The sequence below is a fragment of the Lathamus discolor genome, chromosome 2, assembly GCF_037157495.1.
Source record: "Lathamus discolor isolate bLatDis1 chromosome 2, bLatDis1.hap1, whole genome shotgun sequence".
Lineage (NCBI taxonomy): Eukaryota > Metazoa > Chordata > Aves > Psittaciformes > Psittacidae > Lathamus > Lathamus discolor.
Window position 1 is genome coordinate 107,814,553 of NC_088885.1, and position 24,606 is coordinate 107,839,158.

Consider the following 24,606-nt stretch of genomic DNA (forward strand, 5'->3'; position numbering starts at 1 on the left):
CTCTATGGTTGCAAAACTCAAGACAAAACCTGTCTATAAAAACATTTCAAATCACGTATTTTCCATAGTGGGCGAAAATGAAAAAAAAAGATAGAATCCAATTTCTTTAAATAATGAAACAGTGTTTCATTTAATGTTCGGGGTTTTTTTAGCATTTTAATATTTTTAATATTAATTTAAGTATATTTCTTATTACAACTTACTACATTATACTCTTCTGACATTATAAAGAACTACATTTAAATGGTCCCAAATGGGTTATTTTTTTCCTTTTTAAGGCCTATTTCATGGAAATATGGTCTTTCCATCCTGGGAACATAAACACATTTTTGAAATACTGTATCTGTGGAAAAGAGAATATTTTTCTGACCTTCACATTAATACAGTGCTTTAAAGAACACTTAAAAAATTGCACTATAAGTGTCAAATAATGTAATATGAAATCTGAATTACTAAGTAAATGAGTAGTTTTAATGTATTCAGAAATCTTAGGGAATTTCAGCATAGAGGTTTAAATTTTAGTTGCTCTAATTCATTTCAAGCATGGCTCTGCTTACCAAGTTTTCAAGTTATAAAACATCTACTAATTTTCCATAAATTCTATAAATTAATGCTTGATGCTTTTCCAAAATATTAACTGAAAAATATTTTAAAGGTTTGAAGGGCAACTAGAAAGGAATAAAAAATTTACTGAAATTTGTTCAAGAGTATGGCATTACCATATATACCTGAAAACTTGTACTACAATTCATCTCATGCAAGTAACACCCCATCTTCTTTAAGTATATAAAAATATCTCCTAGTTTTCCACCACTTTTAAATCTGAGCTTTAAAAAACATAGGTATCTACTGGACGGCTGATTTTTCTAGTTGCCAACAAGACTAAGCTTAAATGAATCACATTTTGTGACTAAGACCCCTAATATTTTGCTAATCCAAAGCTATCATGTAGTTCCTTGTACCTGGAAAGTGAGAAAAGCCTCAGAAAGGGAATTGCTAAATTCACAGAAGAACCTGTCTCATTCATCACCTGCTGACAGCATGGAATGAAACAAAGGCTGTGGATAAATAAAGAATCATGTAACGGTATTACTAAGGACTGTATCAAAATGAATCGTTATTACTTACTGAAAGTTATGCTTCATCTTGCCCTCATTTTTTTAGTGCTCTCTCCTTTGAAATTCACTCCAGTAATGGCAACTCATAATGTTTATGAATGATCATTATTCATGAACAAGTAATAATATGTACACAGCAACAAATGGAAATGCTTGTACATGTCTAACCAGGGCTATATTTTTCACAGAACAGTTGAGAAAGAAAGCACTAAATATATTCTAAATATAGTTACTTAGGCATGAAAATTTCTCACAGACATGGTAGTGATATTTATACTTACTATGTTTTGATAAGGAAAAATAATTAAATAATGATATTCAAAGGACTCTAATGCACAGCAAGAGGCACAAAAAACTGCTATAAAGCTTAATATTTCATTACAATACTGACCATGTTGTTTTTGGTTTTGCTAAAACTTTTACGAAGTTTGTTTTTATAAAGGAACTTTCAAGATTTGCATTCACTACTTATGCATGAAACAACATGGCAGAAAGTGTGCGTCTGATGACAAAGAAATTACTTACAGGTAGTAAGTGTAGGAGTGATAGCTTCTTCTGCCATGATGGTGGAAGGATTAGGCAGTGGTGGGAAAGATGAAATGGAAGGAAAGAAAAGCCAAATATTAATGTATGAAAAATCAAGATGAAACTGAGACCAGAACTGGCGACACAAATGAAAGGTAGCAAGAATGCACATCTGAGCATATCATGCAGCGTCTGGAACAGACAGATGACATATCCAATCTCCATAAAACATTAAGCAATACAATACATAATGCATGTTCAAATCAAACCAATTTAAAGTAAACCTACTGTCTAAGTAATGTGATGTATTTAATGCTCATTTATCTCTGCATACAAACACTCCCAACTGAAGTGATAAAACACTTCCAGTTACATCTCAACAGGACCCCACCTGCAGTACTGTGATCAGCTCTGGGGCCTGCAGCACAAGGAGGTGGACCTGCTCAAGCGAGTACAGAGAAGGGCCACAAAGATGATCAGAGGGCTGGAGCACCTCTCGGTGCTGAGAGAGTTGGGCTTGTTCAGCCTGGAGAAGAGAAGACTCTGGGGACACCTAGCACCACATCTTGAAAAGTATGGACCCAGCCAGTCTCTCCTGCATCACCTCTTGCACAGCCTGATCCTCCACTCAGACCTGTTCTGTGTAAGCACAAAGTACAGAAGCTCTCAAGCTACACTATTCTGCTTTACCTCTCTCTCTCACTTACAAGCCCACTACAAGCAGAACTGCAACCCTCCAAAAGGGGCAAGTTCCAACCCAAATGAATTCCATATATTGACTGCAATTAAAAAGAGGCTGGAGATTTTAAAACATATCTGAGCATAATGTCAAGTAGCATTCACATGTTGGTAAGATAAAAGACTGAAAGTAATTTTGTAATTATTACAGCACATACACACCGCCCTTTGACTACAGAGGAAACATGTAAACAGGCCTTGCAAAGGACTATAACTAACGTTAACTTGCCTCTAGCTACATGCTTCAGGCATCTCTTTGAAAACTAGGCTTTCATCAAATTTTCTCTCTCATCTTCTTTGTGTGAAGATGCTGTTAGAAATATTTCCCAGTTTTTATTCCCATTTTTCTGGTGCAAACAGTATTGTTCAAACACAAGAGGCTAGATACTCAGTATTTAATCATGTGGCATATCTGCAAAAAGGCACACCTGTTAGGGTTGAGTTTTAAAAGATATCTAAGAACAGAGTAATGGGAAAGATGCAAAACAGTTATATGCTTCTTCTGCCAGCACATATATCCTATTGTCTTCAGTAAGGAGCAAAGAATCAGGTCCTATCAAAGCAGATCAACTTACCTGCTCTATTAGCAAGGGGTTGTTTTCTGGTTCAGTCATAATTATATCCCCCCTGCCATTCTTCTCAAAATAACTTGTTTTCTCACTTTCATTTATTATCTCATAACACTGCCAACATTGTTTCTTGCCATATGTTGAAATGACAGAGATTTAATGTAATTAGTACAAATGTTCTCATACTTCTAGAAGACGTGTAATAATTTGAGAAACAACAATAAATACAATTTATCAGTGGAGCACTGCTGGTACTTATATGCAGAATTCTGCCAAATATGTTATAGAGATAAACTATTCCTTATGAAAAAAAATGCTGAAAATCCAGGAGCTTTAATTTGTGTAAATGCCCCATTAAAAATTCGTATGCAATGAGTAAAATTAAGTCTCAAGATCCAGTTATTTTTATATTGTTACAGTTGTGAGATTTTCCATATGAAAGTCCTTGAAAAAGAGCACTGTGTTTTTGGACTCTCAAGAATACCTGACACCAAATAAAAAACAGGTAAAAAGAATAAATTAAAATCCTACAGAAACAGTAGGTTTCAGACTTCCAAGTCCTCAGGCCACATGCAAAAAGCACCATTCATAACTGAAAAAGATCTAACTTTTTTAAGAAATATGGACAAGTTCCATTTTACTTAATCCATAATGTATACAAACTTTCTCTCTATGTATGAAATGTCTTTTTCTCTTAAAGAGAGTGACCCAAAAATTCTGGACAATCTTTGCCAAATTTTCTTCTGTGCGTGGCTCTTCAGACACATCCCACTAGAAAGGTTGTCTTATGCCAATGAACTCTTTCTGTGTATAGGGATAATATAAAGCACTTTCATATCCTTCAGGATTGAAGACATAAATAAATTTCACAGCTATCATTTGTACAACAAGGCCCCACCATGAAATTTATCAAAACCAACCCAACTGGCTGCAGGAGGACTGTACCACTCAAAGCATAAACTTCCGGAACTGTGTAATTACTGCAGTGATTTCTTGCATTCTCTCTCTTTTGCAGTTAGACTAGAGGGAACAAGAGGTTCATAGGTAGCACTGGGAGAAGACTGTAGCTTTCCTTTAGCCCTGTTATCTCCAATTTCTATCCTAACTGCTTTAAATTGTTGGCAAAGGTGTATAACTGAACAGCTTGATTTGCAATCAGGGAATGGGACCAGTGTATTCCCAGACCAGCTCCACTGAGTGCAAAAGCCTACCTTATCCTTCTGAGAACTAGGGTCCCGGAGTTAAACAGATGCCACAATTACACATATTAGAATCTGGAAGGCTCAGACACAGAGACGGCTGAAAACAGAAACTAAAGATAGATAGGCAAAAGAAGAGAACCTTTTCTCATGGAGAAATGCAGTGATCAGAAGAGCTCTAGTCTACAACTGAAGCAGAAGCCAATATAATTAAATTTTAATAACTGCTTCCTTACTTCACTCCCACTGCAGCAGCAAGATGGTAGCCCTGAAAGGAACAGCTGCCTCAAAACAATAAATACTATTAAGCAAACCTTGGACCAACAAATCTAATTTCTCTAATTTCTGCACCACGGGCTGCAGGAGAATCTCTGCTCTAGCACCTGGAGCACCTCCTCCCCTCCTTCTTCACTGGCCTTGGTGTCTGCAGGGCTGTTTCTCTCACATATTCTCAATCCCCTCTCCTGGCTGCAGTTGCACAGGTTTTTTCCTCCTCCTTCGTAACTGTTATCACAGAGGTGCTGCCACCGTTACTGATGGGCTCACCCTTGCCAAGAAATCTAATTTCTCGACTTCTGCATATTTTTTAAATTTACCTGAAATAGAATATATGTATATAAAAAAAAAAAAAAAAAAGAGAGAGAGAAAAGTGTAAAGTAGTAAGGTTCTGATTTTTTCCAAGTCTTGATTTAATTGCTATTGCTTTTCCAAAGGTTTTGGGAACATTTTCACCCCTCTACTTTAAGTTGACCAAAAGGTGAACTTACTTGCTGTGTTTCATTTTTTTTTTTTATGCTTTATAAAGTCCTCTGCAGGTATATCAAAGACTGGCAGAGACCAAGGACCTTGCCTGACATTTAATATTCAGGATCAGATTTAAAATCCACTTTATCACGGAGCAATATTGTGGCAACACATGCATTGGTTTCCACTGATTTTGTGTGATCTCCTATGGGAGAGATTCAATATACGGCTGAGGAGAGGAAAGCCTACTGGCATTATTCTGACCACACAGAGAAGAATCACCTCATTGATATGACCATACTGGTATCAGGAATAGCTTGCAGGTTCCTAGTCTACATTACATGACATCTTTATGCAGGAATATGGCTGAATGGATAAAGAAAAGATAGAACAGAACAGATAAAGAACTCTGAACAACCAAGTGGTGAGAAAACTAGGAAAGCACTAATTACTAACAGTCTTCCACTAGCCTTCCACTGACCCAGGTGACAAGCATACAAATCTACTTTACTTTAGTCAAAGACTGAGTGTCCACACACAAAATGTTTTAGTGTACATTATGTTCCTACCCTCACTAGTGATTCCATACCATATACTGAGGCCACCTCTCTTTGTGACCCAACTTATAACTATTTCAGAATACCATTACATAGTGAAATTAATAACAATAATGACTATTGATTTGCAGAACTTCTCTACCCACTGCTCTGATAGTTGACCATATCCAAAGCATGTCCGTACTGCACTGAAAGCTCTGCTTTGAATGTTGGTCTTGTCTATTTGGCTACTGACTTAAAAGAGGCTAATCTGTGCAAACCTATGGTGCCTGGCATCAACCCTGCAAAGAGTGGCTGCTGGATGAAATGAGGTGCCTATTAAAGGATTATATTGGACAAAGTCATGGTTATCACATACAGCAAACCTGCTTTCCAAATCTCTTGACAACAGAAAGCAATGGTTTGAAATTAAGAATTAAGCACTGTGAAGCCCCAGAGACAGAATAAATTTAATCTACTGGTGAGATCTGGAGATCAGGTCTACAATTTCCATGAAAGAATGAGTAACAGACAGTATATGCCTTGGGATACGTCTTGGGATAGAGGAGTGTGAATGGTATATTATTGTAGCCAACTCCAAGCAAGAAAAGTTTCAGAACATGTAGACCCAGCACAGTGAAACCTTGCACCGCAGCCCAGGGAGTCTGCACATAATAATGGAGAGAGTAAAGTGGCTCCCAGGGGAAAGGTGCCACTGAATTATAAGGTGCTATTTTATTTTTCACTCTGATCTTTACTCCAGTAAAATGCCTGATAAAGTAAATGAAATAAAATGATCAAGTACAGTAGTCAAATGACACGCTAGCTTGATAAGACTGTTTCACAAAGTAGCACTTAAAGTACCATAAAACTGCAAAACCACTACAGTTATAATAAGCTTGGAGAATGATTTATACATTTTCTTCAAATCCATAATGTATACACTGTAACTGAACCAAGGTGAAACCATAGGGGCTCTCAGCAGCATAGTGAATAAATGCACCAATAACAAATGATTGAATAATTGGTTCATCTTTTGCTTAAGTCATGAGTATAATTGTATTCAGGACCTTCTATGCTACAGCATCTGCTTTAGAGGTCTGGGACACAATATAGCAACCTCCTGAAACACTCATTAAAGCCTAGTCACATCCTGTTACACAGATGAACCATCTTACTTTTTAATATTCATTTCAACTCATTTCAGTTTGTTTTGTTCAAGGCTGCAGCATCATTCTGGGATATGTTTAAGTTATTGGCACCATTCTTTTTGTACTATGCAATGAAAATGTTTGCATTTGGTAACAGAGTTCCTGGGCTTGTACTTTTAATAGTTTTATCTCCGTCAAAAGCAGATTATTTCAAACCTCAAAGAAGCTCACATAATGCACTTTTCTTCTAACAACAGAAATACTATGAATAATAATTACTGTGCTGTGTTAGACAGAAGGAATCAAGTATTCTTCAGCATTAACATTCAAACACGTAGGATGTGAGCCTTCCTGTGTCTAACAATTAGATTATCAAAGAGCTATTCCCTAGAGAATGAAGCAGGAGCTGGTATAGCATCCATTTAGCCAGAGACCCTGACACCTTATTAATTGTGAAACTTTTTGGATCATTTTACAATGCTTTCCCTTCAAAATTAAGAACTTGTTTCCCTCAGGTAAATACATTCTACCTCTGGTGCAAACACTTAGGGAGAGGCTCAGAGCTGGAAGAGAGAGAGGGATGAGTGCTGGCCAGGAATTATGAGAAGGATTGGGCAGACAATGTGAGAAGACTTCCTTCCTCCCTCCCTGCACGACAAATGCTGTGTCTGGCCCTAAGGAGGAGTCTGGGAGTTCAACTGTTAAAATTGAAGGTATGAATGACACAAGAAATCAGAAGTGGGAAGAAAAAAGTACTGCAAAGTCAGAACAGATTTTAACCCGGCTACACTGTACTTTATTGAGAAGATTTGGTTACCGGGTCAATTTCATTACCGCAGCCAGACTAACCCTGGGGCTTAAGACTCAATCTCTTCTGTATGGTAGCTTTTGACTGTTTTACCTGCCTCTTGTCATGACCTATCCCTCAGCCCTGGCCACAGCTCACCTTTCTCTGCAAAGAGCCCTTCTATCTCATGGCCCAGCTTCTTTCTTCAAGGAGAGTGAAAAGCAGCTACTTTTGTTGCCTGCCCGGAGGCACTGTCAGGCAGCTGCCTCCTTAGCTGTGCACCTCCTCTGTTCAAACTCTGGAAGAATTTCAGGCATCTCAGGGGTTTGGACTATCTCAGACCTGCCAAACTAGTTAACATACAGTTAAATCACATTTTGTTGGGATGAGCAAAATCAGACTGAGATTGCTAACAAAGGAAGAATAGGGGATAATACAGAGTGCATAGCAAAGAGGTGAGGGGTTAAGGGACACTAAGGCAGACATGGAAGGAGAATTTGTGACTCAGCCCCTTTAAACAGCCCTCACACATTCCCAAAACCTATCCCTACAGCTGCTCGGGAAACAACCAAAAAACTTAATTCTATTTGCTAATTAATTTCTTCCAATCTAGACTTAGCTCCTATGATCACATGGATTTTCTTCTTACCCAGGCCACCTTCCTAGCTATGAGGTATTTTTCCCTTTATTATTTTTCCTTTTACAGTGTTGAGGAAGGCAATCAGGTTTAGAAGCCTTACACTTCTAATGTACTAGTTTTCAAATGTTATTCAAAACAAAACAATCTCAGTCCATGTGTGTGTTGAGCAGCCTTGTAATGCTTTCATATTTTTTTCAGGGAATGACATTGATGCAGGAAATAGAGACCCCATTCTTAGCACAAATTACCTTGGAACTAGTTCCGGTTTGATTGAGGATTTCTTTTACATTCAAGAATGAAACTATATCTAATATTCTGTTGAACAGAGTGGAGACTCACATCTTCAGGATAGAGATACTGTTCTATTATTAGAGTCCATCATGCAGTACTAATGCATAAAGTGCTAGAACCATTAACCTTTGGCTGGTTTTCTTCTATAACAAAGCCACAAACATTAATTCACAGAAAATGCGGTGGGATGAAACAGATACTGTGGTTTTGTGAAAACTCAACAGAGCTTTGGGGTGGGAGGGAGCAGTACTTCCTAAACTCTGTGGCAAAGGGCATGAAGGTGGCTGGACACTTTTGCCGATATCAAACTGAGAACTGCTGCAGGAGATGCTGTGATATGAATACATACATAGAAAACATCTACTAATTGCTCACCTCTTCTTCATTACCAGCACGACCCCCAGAAAAATAATGACAAACAGCAAGATGCCTGCAATCACTCCAGCAATTTTAACGGTATGGTCAGTCTGCTTCTCAGGCTCTGGGTCCGGTTTTCGAGTGGCAGCCCCTATGGAATCAGTCAAAGGAAAAAGGAGATAGAAAAAGAATAAGGATGTTATTCTTTTGATGTTTATCATTTAACCTAACAATGTCATTAGTCTTATCCAGGGCCAACAGATATCAGTGTCTGGTCTTTTAATAAAAAAATGCTGCTTCCATATGTGTTTATAAGAATACCATTCTTCATATTGTTCCATTACATTTTGCAAGAGCACAACACAGGTGGGATACCTCTGCCAGCCCTGAATCTTTTATAAGAGCCTCTTCACAGATTCACAAATTTCTGTATTTTTATTATCTCTGCTGGCTCCCCTTTCTTTCTGCCATTTAGAAACTTGCTAACGACACAATAACCAGCCAAAGCCTTTATCCAAATTTGATTTGCTGGAACATTTTCCTCAATTATTTTTCATAAATGAAGCTGTAATTCCATAACATATTAGCTTAAACACCTGGAAAAGTGAGATAAGCTCATTTTCCACGCGCTTTACCCACAATTGTTTTTTACACAATAGACTTTTTTTTTTTTTGCCTTTGGAAATCTAAATCTAGGTCACATCTGGTAGGCAAAATGACTCCTTCTAAGCAATTTATTCACAAAGTGGGAAGCAGCTGATGATCACACCACTGGCACCTACATTTAATATCTGTTTAAATGCGATAACCAGTGCCTTACAGCAGCTACTGTCTTAGCTCTTCCAGCTTCTCCATTTTAAAAAAATAACATCGTTTGTACTGTTTACTGTATAATGTGATGGAACGTCAAAGCCACGTCTGATGAAACATCCATTTCCTTCTCTAAATGAGTTCAGGATGAAAAATGTTAAGGAAGCAACATTCAATTCACGAAACTGATTTTATTTTTTTATGGACTTCCATTTATTTTTTGTAATCAAAATGTGACAGCATTCATTATTTGAGGCACCATGTCATAAAGTGGACATAGGGATTATGGATCACTTTCCTGTTACACCTTTTTTGGAAAAGGAGAAGGAAGAGTAAAGCCTAAGTGAAGTGTAATATTTCAAGAACACATTCTACTCTCATTGTCTGGGTTTCACAGATGACTTTGATACCACCAATTATATTTCACTTGTTTCTTCACTTCCTTTTCTTGGAAAGTGTATTGGGTTTGCATGGCAAGGTTTTGTTAGTGGGAGGGAATACAGGGATGGCTTCTGTGAGGAGCTCCCGGATGCTTCCCCTGCGTCTGACAGAGCTAATGCCAGACGGCTCCAAGATGGACCTGCCGCTGGCAAGGATGAGCCCATCACTAATGGTGGCAGCACTTCTGTGATAACAGAGTTAAGAAGGAGGAGGAAAAAACCTGTGCAACTGCATCCAGGAGAGCGGATTGAGAATATGTGAGAGAAACAGCCCAGCAGACACAAAGGCCAGTGAAGAAGGAGGGGAGGAGGTGCTCCAGGTGCTGGAGCAGAAATTCCCCTGCAGCCCGTGGTGCAGCCCGTGGTGAGGGAGGCTGTGCCCCTGGAGCCCATGGAGGTCTGCAGTGGAGCAGATCTCCACCTGCAGCCTGTGGAGGACCCCACACCAGAGCAGGGGGACGCCTGAAGGAGGCTGTGGCTCTGTGGGAAGCCGCACTGGGGCAGGGTCCTGGCAGGATCTGTGGCCCTGTGGACAGAGGAGCCCACACCGGAGCAGGTTTGTTGCAGGACTTGTGACCCCACAGCGGACCCACGCTGGCGCAGTCTGCTCCTGAAGGGCTGCACCCCACAGAAGGGACCCCATACTGGAGCAAGGGAAGAGTGTGAGAAGTCCTCCCCTGAAAAGGAAGGTGTGACAGAGACAAGTGATGAACTGACCACAACCCTCATTCCCCATCCCTTTGCATCACTGGAGGTGAGGAGGGTTGAACTTGAGAGTGAAGAAGTATTTTTTAAGATTTGGTTTTATTTCTCATTATTTTACTCCAATTTGATTAGTAATGAGTTAATTTCTCCAAGTAAAGTCTGTTTTGCCCGTGACAGTAACTGGTGAGTGATCTCTCCCTGCCCTCATCTTGACCCACAAGCTTTTTGTTACTTTTTTTTCTCCCCTGTCCGTCTGAGGAGGGGAGTGATAGACCAGCTTTGCTGGGCACCTGAGGTCCAGCCAGGGTCAACCCATTACAGAGGGAAAGCAAATCAGTGATCAGTTTACATGCAGAGATATTTTCTGAAGAGTCCAATGAAAGCATTTCCAATGTTCCAATCTCAGTTGTAACCAGTTCTGTGATGTACTTCTGAGTACCCACAGTTACACTTTTGTGTAACTACATCTTCAAAACTCCTTACAAGGAGGAATGCCAGGAAAACCTGGCAATTCGTCTTGCTGCCAGGAAAGGTGATAACCTTAAATCGAAATATATCTAGAGCTAACTGCAGGAACCAGGTTCTTTGGAAAATTCTGGCCATGGTATTTTGTGTGAGTGCTAAGTCAGAGAAGATGATCGGCTGCTGGTCTCTGTACCTAGTCCCACCAGAATATTAGCTCAACAGCAATACACTGTATTGTTAATATACAACACAATTGTGAATTAGTAAAATTCTCACTTTGTACAAGTAAAGGTAACGGAGTCTATCTCCATTTTCTTCAATGCAGACGCATAAAATCCTGTTATAAACAGTTCTATTTTTATTTTCCTTGTGTCATATAAAAATAATTTCGTTAAACTGTACTGCTGTAATCTGCATGGCAAATTGTAGCAGATATTTAGAAGACATATAGAGTATCTTCGTGCTAAAGGCAGCTGTTGAATTAAACTTGGCAAACAGGAAACAGTGAATCAAGTATGTTACAAATAGCAAGACACCACAAGAACTTCACAGTCCTCTTTTTTATCTAAAATCCAGGCAAGGAAAAATGCAAAGTCAACAACAGGCAGTATCTTTCTAGATGTAATTTCTAAGACTGGTTCCTTCCAAAGTCTAGTCTTCATTATTTCTCTCAGGCTACCTCACCTTCCTGGAATACTCATTGGCAATTCTTTCTTTAAATCAAATTCTGCCTCATGGTTTTATTCCTTTCATTAAGACTCCTAATGCTAGTTTTGGGATCATGAATACTAAACATTAACAGTAAGTGAAGGCAGCCTTGCTACATTTTCACGCACAACTCTCAACTACCCAATGTGTTTTATCTGTGTCAAGTCTCTCTTTGACAGCACAGGGTCCTCACTTCAGTGGAACCACTCAGACTTACGCTAGGTAGAGGAGACAATATTGAAATCATTATCAGAGCACACACACTTTCTCTGTATCATGGAGCACAACTTTAATGAAATGCTTTCAATGGCACAAAGTATTACTCTCTTGGGAGTCAGGGACAAGCTGGGGAACCCACCACTACAGCAAATTCTCCAAAGAAAGCCTACACAAGAAGAGATATAAAGCCTAACATCAGGACTCTGAACTCACCATATTGCATTATCTATTGATTATTGAAGTAAGGGATCATCTCAAATTGTCTAAGAAAAGTGCATGTAATGCCACTCTGATTTAAAAATAGAATAAGGCTTCCCACTATGATGGACTCAGCCTAACTCGTAACAGATTGTCTTAAACTGGAAATGTGATGTTTGACATGCCTTTTATAAACTATCATTAATTATTTTTAAAAACCCAAGACTGGCATTACCTCAGTTCTCTTTTGGTTCCATTCAGCATCTCATTCATTCCCTGACTGACTGGTGCACCCTTCTTGGTATCAGTGGGCTCAAAAATCCATTTGGGTAAATTAACTAAATTTGCCACCTTTCACCTTTCTTGAGCAACCCTTGAGCCTTTCAGCGTTATAAATTCTGGATCAACTTTCTTAATTGTATTGAATACTGTTTATTCCTTTAACATACTTCAGTTTTGTACAACAGGATTTGTAAAAATTGTTGTGTTCCACCCCTTTCCTTATACCCATTTGCATTCTGTTTGGTTTTCTTTTGACATCATATGAACAGTGAACCAGTCACTGGTGTGCTGTTTACAGTGAAACCTGCATCCCTTTCTTCAGTGCAGTGTTCAATTTTGAAACCTGTATGAGTTAAAAGTAATTCAAATTTAAAGTAATTCAAACTTACCTCTGCTGAACATTACATAGCATTTATCAAGACTGAAATTTGAGTTGGCACTACCTCTTTATTCAGTTTGCTTTTTGTTCTGCTGAAATCCTTCAGCGTCCAGTTTGAGTTCTGGTAACCCACATCACTTAGCATCATACTCAAGAGTTGCTGCTTCAACACTCACTCTTCCATGTTACTTAACAAGCATACTGTACAGCATGTAATATTAAACTCTGAAGTGCATTTGCTATGACAAAAGCTGGCAGTTTACTTTTCTGTAGTTTCTGTCTAGAAGGTAGATTTTGGTCCAGAGTAATATTTGACTCTCACACCATAATTACTTCTTAACTCACTTTTAACCTATAGCTACACAGGCAATTGCACTGGCACCATGGAGAGAAAGGTGAACCATGTGCAAGGGGATTGAAGCAGCTAGGGCAGTAGTTCCGAAATTTGTTTTGTCACTTGATAAACTTCAATGTCAATCTGTGCTTTTAGTGTTGTTTGTATGTCTTCAAGGAAGATTTTAAAAAATTATACCTCGAATGTCTACAGAAACGATGCCGTGGTTTCACTTTTACTCTGCTGCATTGACACAACTGAAACAGTTAAGTGAACTGTAATCTTTATTTACAGAAATAATGTTAACTATACACTATTATTTTGAGTAATAATATTAACATACATATATTTGTATATATACGAATATATATGTATATATATGTACATATATATATGTACATATATATGTATATACTTCTATAGTTAACATAAATGATGCTAACTGTACAAGGCACAAGGCCACATGGGCTGAGGCTTTGAGCAACCTGGTCTAGTGAAAGGTGTCCCTGCCTATGGCACAGGGGTTGGAACTAGATTATCTTTAAGGATCCATCCAAACCAAACCATTCCATGATTCTGTGATCCTATTGTATCATGATATTATAGTCCTGGTGTTTTGTTCTCTTTATTATTGTTTCAACAAGTGTGTCTGACATAGCAATTTTTTATTTCCTTGATCACCCTAGTGCCTTGAAGAATATATAACTGCAAGACTAGTGGAGTTCTGTATCTCCATTAAAATACCTGGTTTTAATTAGAACAATGCATATTGTTGCCAGCAGCCAAGCCAAGTCCACTGTCCTTGTAACACTGGACGTAATGACTTACTTTGGGGGGGTTTGGTTCTGTCCTTGCACACAAGAAACCTGGCTTCAAACTTTGCACAATAACCTCACTTCTATTTTCTTACAGAGACTGTCAGGGCTAGTGTAGTTAGAAGAGTCAGTGTCAAACTGACACATACACTGTGGTCCAACTCTAGAAAGACAATAGGTCAGCAAACAGCAGTGAGCACTGGACAGATCAAGGCTGCTACTTAGAAAACGAAAGGACAAGGAAATGCTTCCTGCCAGTTTAAAAAGGATTAAGGTGCTGACTTTGAAAAGTCCTTACTTGAAGCAAACTAGAGTGCTTCCTGCCAGAAGTGAAAAACAGAGATACACTTATAGGTAAACCCCAAGGTGGCACAAAACCCAGTGAAGTATTTCCACAGTCTTTCTAAGCTGAATAGAGTGGAAGACAGTAACATTGTTTGGCTCCATTCCCTTAGTTATTTACTTTTCTAATTAATCTCTGTGATTTCAATTTCCCTCTTTCTTATTTATTGCCCATTCTTTGTGGCCTTCCCTACAGCAGCATTTTATATCTGAAGTTTTTTGTTGTTTTCCTTCACTTTGAAAAAAAATGGTATTCAGCTGGCCTGATTAATGACCTTCCCTCATGGTCCCATTTTGTTCAGTACTTTGCAAGATCCAGAGATAATATTTTTAAGTACTATCCATGAAACACCTAAGGATTTTATTTCACTTTTTTCCAACTCTCAGACCTAACCTATTACCTTTTTCTTAATATTAGAACCTCCTTTTCTGAAGTTTAGTGATTACTCAGCCACTTCTTGGCATCTTAAGTCCTCTTCAGATTGAGAACTGAATTATATTCTAGTTGCAAATATTTAGTGTCTGCCATACTGTGAATTCTTAAATTACTTCATGCAATGGAATTTATATTACTGTAACAAGGGTTAGAAGACCAGGTAAAAATTTTCCTGTCTCTGAAGAATTTCTAGTTCTCATTAGAGAATAAGGGTCTGGCATTAGTATTATAGGAATAATACTTTTCAGAAAAGGGTTCTGCCACTTTCTTGGCTGGAAAATTTGCCTTCTCTTTCTCACTCAGAAGGCACAAGTGTCGTATTATTGATCAACCCCAAAACTTCATAAGCAATAATCTCCTGTAGGTAGCTTATGGATAGAAAAGTTTGAGCTGAACTATTCCTCATTAAAATGGAAACTAAGATTAATCACTGAATGAAGTGCCAAGCAAAATATCATTCTTTTAACATAAATGCAAGGGTTACTTTGTTTTTCAAAACCAACAAAAATGTTCTTCCCTAAAAGAAATGGACTTCAACTAAATTGAACAAAACTTCTCCTTCTCTCTTTGTAAATGAAAAAGTTTGGACTTGCTTTTCAATGTTTATTAACCCCTTAAAAAAGTGTACTTAGAAATGACTGAGCATTTTACAGTAAAGAATGACCAATAAGGTAATCCTGGTTTAATAATCTAGGAGCTGGTAGTTATCCTTTTGAAAAAAAGGATTAAGATCAAAGCTGTTTGTTAGTACTAAAAACTAGCTATAGGTTGTTTTATCCAAAGTCATCTTTAAAAGATCCAGACATTTCTTCTAGTTGAGTCAACAAATAATCCCTTCCTTTAATTAACTAGACTGGTGTAATTTTATTTGTCTCACTCAGGGCTGACCATATCTGCCACCTTTTATACTTCCTTTCTGTAGCTTAAAAGGTTACTTGCTTGGTAAGTCACTTTTAAGACTTTACAACTGTATTTCATTCACAGGTGTTTTAGCGACTGATGTAATGCCTAACTTTACAAGGCCTTAAAGTAAGAATGAAGTTAGTTCCAATCATCCTTCTTTCCAGTCAAACTCAAAACTAACTTGTGTTAGTAACTAGACCATGATATTTTTATTGCCAGCAGTGTGATTCAACTCTCTCAGCTCCTACTTCTAATATACTTCGCAGAGTGAGTAGAAAAATGAAACATTATACCCCGTGTGACAGCTACACTGTGATTAGGTGGCAGAAATCATGCAAAATGTTACAAGGCAGAAAGGAGGAAGAGAGGTGTGATGCTTCTTTGGAATACCCATCACTAGGATCCTATTGTCCCTACCACAAAGTAAAAAGACTGAAAATATCAGAGAACTCGTTTTTAAAGTCTCTGCCCATGCTCTACAGAGACAACACAAATTACAAAGGCCATTATAATTATTACTCTCTACTATTTGTATGATAGTAGAATCTGGAAACTCCAAATCAGACTGGGAGGCCCACTGTGCTAAGAACAGTGCAAGCACACAGCTGAACAATCTTTGCCACTAAAAGCACCATCTAGCTGAGCTAGGCTGTAACAGGCAAGCACAGCAATCATAAGGGGGAGGGAAAGGCAAATATCCCTAAGAAAATGCATTTACAATACTCAAATAAATGAACACTTCTACCCTTCCTGCTCCTTTAGCTAGCTGGCATCACTTAGTATTTTCCAATTAGTAACACAGTAGAAACAGATCTTCAACAACGATTGAGGGACAGAATTTTTATGGATGATGATTGTTAGGGTGCTACAAGGCAGGAAGGAATGTAAAGGTAGGAAAAGCAGAGGTGCCAAAAGTACAGGACTGGGATAAAAGGCAGTATGACAAAAGAAGGTACACAAATATGTCTGTGCTACTGATATGAAAAGAGGTGCTCCACAGAGAAAGGTCCTTCTCATAAATGTCAAATGATCAACAGGAATTACAATCCTATGTCACAGACTGCAAAATACACCTGAATGGGGCAGTAGTGTAAAATATCCAGTTTCCTCCAGAAGTTTCCACAGCATTTCTATCCCCAAATTCCCTGCGACTGCAGGAAACTGTACCCCCATTTTTAAGTAGCAGCACTACTGGTGTTATGAAAAGGCAAGCCAATCCAACATGTTTTTTATTTGAGTTTCAAGTTCTTTCCAGATGCCAGGATTTGTGGCTGTCCTGGACAAGACCCAAAACACATACAGATTTGTAGATGAAATGAATTACCATGCTGGCTAGTCTGTTTATACTGTAAGTGACTGGCATTCAGTCCTCATCTGCTAGCCAGCATGTATTCCGCTAACAAAGTCTTTGTTTTACTCCTGGTAGAACTCCAACTTAGGGAGAAAGTTCTCCCTCCCCTTCCTCATTGTTAGCTTTCAAATCAGTGTTCCTAGTTCTCCTTCGAAACAGCACTGCTTTTTTGTCCAAATGGTAGAAGTTACAAGGTGGTGTTGGGCAGGGTATAATTTGTGACAGAAGGTGATTTTGATCAGTATTTTTTTCAGTTTTCTCTCCCTACTCCATGCCTTGAATATATTGGCTTTGTAAATGCCTTAAAGTAAGGTCTGCTTTACTTCACTTTTTACAGTATTTTTCCCTTTCTGTTCTTGGATTCTTTTGGAAATGTCCATGTATAAACTGCTTTTCCATGGGGTAGGGATTATGTTTTCTTTCTGTTTTGCTGAGCACAGGAGCCATTTAAATTGAAATTGATGTATCCTGATTCTCCCTCCTAAGACGTGTTAGTGCTCCTAAATTTATTTCTTGAATGTCTGGGAAAGATGGCAAATAGCATTTATATTTTAGCAGAAAAGTACCTTCTATGTAATTTATTATCACGTGTACAATACATATTGCTGTGTACAGATCTTCCTTGCCTAAAAAAGATATCTGTACTTCCATAAGACACCCATGCTGATTTTGTACATTGTTTATTTGGTGTTTAAATGCAGGAAAAAAACTAGCTTTGTTAAAAGATCTGTGCTAAGAAGGGACTATCAAAATAAGGCTCCACTGTGTAACAATAATTATGAATTATTAATTTTGTTTTTTATATTCTTTACAAAAATGTAAATATAAGCTACGAAGAACTACATGAAAAGAAATGCAAAGAACTACTCACTGATAAATATGACTCATTTAACTGACTATCAAATGAACTCTATCTCTCACTGGTAGATGATTCATGTTGGTGCATGAGAGCGAAAAGATTTTGGCTAAACATCTGTGTTTCTGGTTGTCAAGTATAATAACATTCTTTACAAAACATACCTAAACCAAATAAAGTTCCCAGTTTGACATCTTTTCATCTCATCACAATCTATTTTCTAAGAGGATTTTAATCCAGGCTCCTTAGACTGGATATTTCTGGCAACTGTGTTTTTTGAAAAAAGGACAGACAAGAAAACAAGCAAGCAAGCCTTGACAAACAGCTCATTTTCTCCTTTGCAACAAACCCACCAACCTTCCTGCTAGTTCCTTTTTTTTTCTCTTTTTTCTTACTCAAGGAAATTTAAATAATTAAAATACATAAAAATTTTCCTCTCCAGTGGGCACCCAAGGGCTTGGAAGCCCTCACTCATACTGGAAGAAAGAAAGTGTAAGTTCCTGCAGTTTAATAGCACTGAGATCATTAAGGGATGTTTAAAGCAGGCTCAACAGCCATGCCACTACCACTCTAGAATATACAGGCATGCTGGATATCCTTCTTGGAAATAAATAATTTCCTAAGTAAAAAGATATAAAGTTTTTGGTTACACATTTGTAAGTACTGGCCAAAGAAGCAGACACAATGGTGCACATCAGAGACCTCGGTGTCAACAAAGGGAAAAGTCATGGCAGTGTATTTGAAAGACAGTACCTGCCACTGAAATAAAAGATAAAATTCTCCTGACTGCTATAGAAAGAAGAAACCGGGCTTTTTTACCAAACTGGTCTCCGACTAACCAAACACAGCTAAGGTCAATATGACTTCATGAGATGCAAATTTCTGAACAAGAGGGTAGACCAAGGAGCAACAGGAACATACCTGGACCAAATTAACTTTATACATGTAGGTCTCATACTGAATAAGGAGGCCTAAGAAAGAGGCACCAACAAGGGCTGGAACTGCAGGTGTCTTAGTACTTTGAAATATAGGGCTCGCTACCAGCTGATGCTGTGTGGAAAAGGTACCACCTGCAACCATTAGAAGTGCAACATCATCTTATAAATCTGACTTCTGTGAACAAGAAGTCCTAAAGGTACAATGTGCAACAACGGGAGCTTTTAGCCCTGAAACATTTGATTTTGTGGTTCTCTAGATAACCTCAAGTCAACAGAACTCAGGGTAGAAGAGTGATGCAAATTAGTTCTAAGAAAATGAAAGCAGTCAGCCCAACTGATCATGTCCATATATACATTTTCTAAGCAACTTTCTAGCCACTCCATTAGCAAGACTGGATAATTTATCACCCTCACCAAAGACATTTATATTTCACCTATCACCAAAGGAGACCTCTGGTTGACTCTCATGCTTTCATCACCAGATCTACTACTGAAAGTATTCTGAAAAGTGTCAAGAAGTATCAGACATCCCTGAAAGTTTAGTATTTCAGCTATCTTCTGCAAACAGGAAAGGTGTGGATTTGTAGCCTGAAGATGACTCTGCCCCTCTTCAGGAGATGTAAAATGTGTTTTTCTAGTACTCAGTTGGCCTCCATCAGGCAAGGAAGATGTGAAGTCAGATCAGAGTAATGTTTCTGGAGCTGACCTACTCAGGCTGAAGTGTTCTTAGCATGTAAAAACACAACTGTTTTATTTTCCATCCATGAATACAAGGGATCACATCCAGCATGGGAACTGGGTAACCTGAAGCTAAGGGTAGGAAATAGTAGAGTAAGGTACTGCCTTCTGAACTTGCTGCCACCGAGGACTTATTTACAGGAACACTCATAAACGGTTCCAAATTGAAAGTCAGTGAAGACGTGATTACTTTGCCAGTGTGTGGGCAGAAGGACCATGTAGTATAGGAATCCCATTGCTAGGACTGCACATCCGTGCATTTTTTTGGTCTGTGCTGCCACTGGCTCTTAGATGAGGCTGACAGTCCTGTTGATTTCCACTACTAGCCTCCCTCTGCATTGTATCCCCTATGAAGGGCTCTTCGTAAATCCTTCACAATCACGCTCAGAATTTACTTATCATTACTCACTATCTACATATTTTCTTGGAGGAGAGCACAACATAGCTCATTCTACTCAAAGATAAATGGAACTATACATGCAATGATGCACGAAGAAATTAAAATATATATTTTTGATAAATTCATAAAAAGCAGGAAAAAACATATAAAACTGTTTTTTTAAAGCATTTCCAGAATCAACACTGTTTTGGGGTAGGAAGGATGGCTACAAGACCTGGAAAGAAGAATCAGCAGAAGGAAGGAAAAATAATTCCACAGAATTTTAACTCTGTGCCAATACAGTGTAGCAATTCTTTTGTTCACATTTGAGAAGCAATTACAGTATTGCCAAGAAAAAGCCTGTCCAAACCAAAGTAATGTTAGATGCACCAAATCTATTACAGGGAGAAGAATAGACTAGGCCTCCTCTGAATGGTCATCTCTGATCTACATTTCATTTATCATGTTTCCTGTAGGTTTTAGGGGTCACAGAAAAATCTCCATTTGCCCTATTTGATTAAGAATGCCTTAAATAGCCATTTTTCTCATCAGTTCTTTTCATATCACTTTTAATTATGAACACACATATAACCCGAAGCTAATTCCATTGAAGCATACTAAAACGTATAATATAATAATTTTGCCTAAAAAAGGTTTCATGAATATGTTGTTTGCTTCTGACCAGTGACAATTTACTATTTTTCCTGTTTCCCTTTGTATTTCTGATGTGCACTCAAAAGATGAAAACAACCTGAATCTGCTGTATTTCCTCCCTTGTCAGCTTGAAACCATGTAAGACAGCAACTTCCATTCACTTTTATGCAAAACTGTGATTCAACTTTCATTTGTATGGAAGTTTTCTACTTGCACCAAAACTTCTTAGTGGTCGGCAATAACAGAAAATCAGATTAAGAGAAGGAAATGAAAGTTCAAAGGTTTAGAAAATAAAGACTTGAAAATGCACACATATACTTGAATGTTTTTTTCCAGAGCTCTAAAATTATTTGCTTTGGCAGTCTAATTCCCATTAGAGCAGAAAAGGACATTTTGGTATAATGACTGGAGAAGCGAGTGTTAAAAACCCATCAGTAACTACAGTCACAGCTTGAACAGTGTTTTGAGTTTTTACTCGAAGCAGACAAATGCAGCTTAGATATTTATTAAGATTTCAGTTATTTCAAGGAATTCCTGAAACATGAGTTTGCCCAAGGTAGTATGCTCTGTGTCTTTTGATTAAAGCCAACAGTACTACTCTCCTCTTCACTGTACTACTCTATTTAACTGTAACACATTTTAATGTTCACCTATACATGAACAGAGGCAATCTATGTAATACTGCATTACACATTTGTTAACCTCTCCAGTGATACAAACACCAGATTTGCAGTTCCTAAGAACTACAGGATGTTTTACCCACAACTGATCCCACATTTTCTTTCAAATTAGAATTCTAATTGCTTAGCATTTTATGAATACAGTTCATAACTACAGATGGGAAACACTGAAATTCACAGGGTTTTTTTAGTCACTAATTATATCTCTGAATTTCTCTCTCTTCCCTTGTCTCCTTAATTTTTCATTGTGGTACATGCAAAATACGTTCTGCTTTGAATCTAAAAATCAGAGGCATATTTTCTTTTATACAAAAATGAAATAGCACACTATATGATGTGCTCTAAAATTTACCTGCATTTTCTGCTTCTCTGTGGATTGCTGCTGCTGAAGTATTTTGCATTAGACATGGCACTGATCAGTACTACACAGATGGCAGAGATTCCTTCAGTTCATTAAGAATTTATCCTGGTCAGTTCACTCATATTGACATTTCCATGACTGGGTTTTATGTTTCCATTCTCTGTAATGAGATTAAGGAGAGTGCCCTCCCCCAGTCCAAACTCAAACAATCTCAGAGATATCCTCATATTAAGATTACATATTACTGTGCAAATAGATTATTTTTTCAAGCTAGGATGAATTGAACAGACTCATCGTTAGTGATCTAAGTTATATTTTGTTTCACTTTCCTCATGAAAGGGGTATTTGACACTGACACTTGGAATTATATTCTTCTCTCAGTTATGGACTGGAACACTCAAGTCTCCACATCAGTTACGCACTTGAGGGATGTAACACAGCTCCTGCAACGACTGACTATTAACTCCGTGGCAAACAACTTTTTAACACCTCTGAATAAAAGCCAAACAGTTTCGACAATGCAAAACATATCTAATTAGGCCTCTTCTCCTTCCTAAAGGGTAGAGGAAGATTGATACTTTCTTTTAGGTCCTGGGATCTTCTCCAGCTGTTCCTGTCCCAGGTCTGTAAAACCACTGGCTATGGAGATACAGTGCCAGGGTGGTGATGAACCCATACATCCTTGGCCAACCCTTGGTCAGCACCCATGGCTGGAGCAGAACTGCTGATATAACCCTCTGCAGTTAATCCTCCCTAGTCTCCTACTTACGCAGGAGAGTTGCAAAGGTCCCACTGTCCCCAGCCCAACAGGTTCAGGGTGGGAGGAGCTGAGTGGAAGGAGTCCTGCCTCTAGCTTTTCTGTGATGATTTGAACACATTCAAAACTAAGGTTTCATTTTCAGAAAACCTTGTAGTAATCCTTATTATTGTAAAACATAACTGGAACATTTAGTATCTCTAAGAGAACCTAATTGGTAACTGACCTCATCAGCTCAGGTTCTCTACTGTCTACAGCTGAAAAGGGCTTGTATTTATATTATGGGTTATTTCAGCATTTGTGAATTGTTACCAGTATTATTTTTAGGTCCTCTTTGTCTAATTGTTTAGCTTCAGGTTTTTTTCTGGTTGGAAAATGTACTTCAGTTCAAAATCCTGGATGCTTTGGCAGCACTGTCTTAAAAACAGAAAACCTGACATTTGACTCTGTAATGTACTAGGAAAAAAAAAAAAAAATTGGAGAAAAGGCAACAGCAGTTCCCATGGCACTCCTGTATCCTCTTAACATTTTCTTGTAACTATACTGTTTTATAGATGAAACTGTCACTGCAAAAATGACAAATATAACACATGAAAGGACAAAAATGGGCAATAAATCACAAGTGACACTCCAGCCCACTGGAATGCATTCAACTGGTGCTGCAGAAAGTAGGAAGATTTCCTCTTGCTTTGCATTTTGCCCAGCTGAGCAAGAGGACTAGAATCCTCGAACAATCAGTGCAACAATTTCTGGAACCATCATGTAAAAAACAGGCTTAGAATTTCACTTTGGAGAGTCAGATCCATTCTCACTCTGCTTTTCTCATCACTTCGCCATGCAAAAGCATCATAATATGGCTTTGATATGACACCACCGTGGTGTCATATCAAAGGTGCTTGCTTTCCCCTGGATAACTATTGACAGCTTCCACTGATATAAATGCTGTACAGAAGAATCGAGAGAAGAATAAACTCATAAAATGCATTCAACCAGCAGACAAACAAATCGGCATATAGTTCTGTTACAGAAAGAACTGTAGTCTCAACTAGGAAATCATGACTTCTCCATTACACAAAATAGCACTTCAAGTTTCAACATGTCAGAACACATCTAAATCAGTGTTACATGGCTCAGGATGGAGACGAATGTGAATGTCTGTCCAGCCCATGCTGCTATACCTCAAATGCATCGTAAAGGACAAGAAACTAGGTAAACAGGAAAACATTCCTTCTCAAATTCTTGCTGTTCCTTTTTGTGTTAATAAACAAACTGTATTTTCAGTAATGCAGTATTAATCTGGAATAAATCCCTTGACATAAAGAAAATCCAATGAGGTTGCGATTTAATCAATCAATGATTTCAGCTGCTTTTTTCCCCTTTTACAGTGGAATGGCTAAGAGCGGAATCTGACCCAGACTACAGCAATAAATTTTGCTCTGTATTAAATATACTGTGTATTTTATTATGCTGCTATCTTCATAAGGGAGAAGACGATTTTAGATTATTTTATGTCACTTTTAACATGATTATAAAATATGCTGCTCATCTAGACCTTAATGTAGGTTAGGCAAAAAGAATTTAAGCTTTAAGATTGCCACTATCTTTTTTAAAAAAATAATTCTTCCCAATTCTTTAGTATCAGTCATTCTGCAAAATTTCTGACATATCTTGCTGTATCTGATTTGTACCAAGAATTTAATCTACAAAGAGTGTACATTACAGAACTCTCTCTTCCAGCTGCATGTGTAATTAACAATGGGTGGTAAAAAAGGGCATTCTATGGAAATCAGTCTTAATAATATCCAGTAAAGTAGTGGCTGCTCCACTAAATCACAAATGGAAATACTTTAATTTAAATATAAGTAGCTCAGACGTATTTCAACAATTAAGAAAATGCCTGAAAGAATGAACACCCTAATCATAATTCCAAGCATGCTATTTTATCAGAATGCAGACAGAACAAAACAGATGAGGGCCAAGTGAATACCAAATACGGACAATTTAAATCTAATACATGAAATGTCTCTTACAAAATAGTGAAGCACACTGCAAATGCTTTCAGGCTTTCTCAAAAACATGGATTTGTTACTAAACTTTAACGTCAAGATCATACAGTCACTTATGCATGTGCTAAGGTTTTTGTTAACCTTTACATGATTTCAACCACCCTGTTAAAGTGTATTTGTTTATGAAAACATGGA

The 24,606-nt window shown here is 38.0% G+C and overlaps 1 protein-coding gene across 10 annotated transcripts in view; it reads right to left on the bottom strand.

Annotated features, from left to right (window-relative positions):
- PTPRM (protein tyrosine phosphatase receptor type M) overlaps positions 1-24,606 on the bottom strand; it is a 470,168-nt gene that overhangs the window by 148,831 nt on the left and 296,731 nt on the right. For 5 of the 10 annotated variants that reach the window (XM_065668018.1, XM_065668019.1, XM_065668014.1 and 2 more), the window contains 2 exons: positions 8,674-8,806; positions 1,644-1,673 (listed from right to left, as the gene is read on the bottom strand). In XM_065668018.1, the coding sequence (XP_065524090.1) occupies positions 1,644-1,673; positions 8,674-8,806 (163 nt within the window). The remainder of the gene's footprint in view (positions 1-1,643; positions 1,674-8,673; positions 8,807-24,606) is intronic. The other 5 variants (XM_065668023.1, XM_065668021.1, XM_065668020.1 and 2 more) reach the window with 1 other exon arrangement.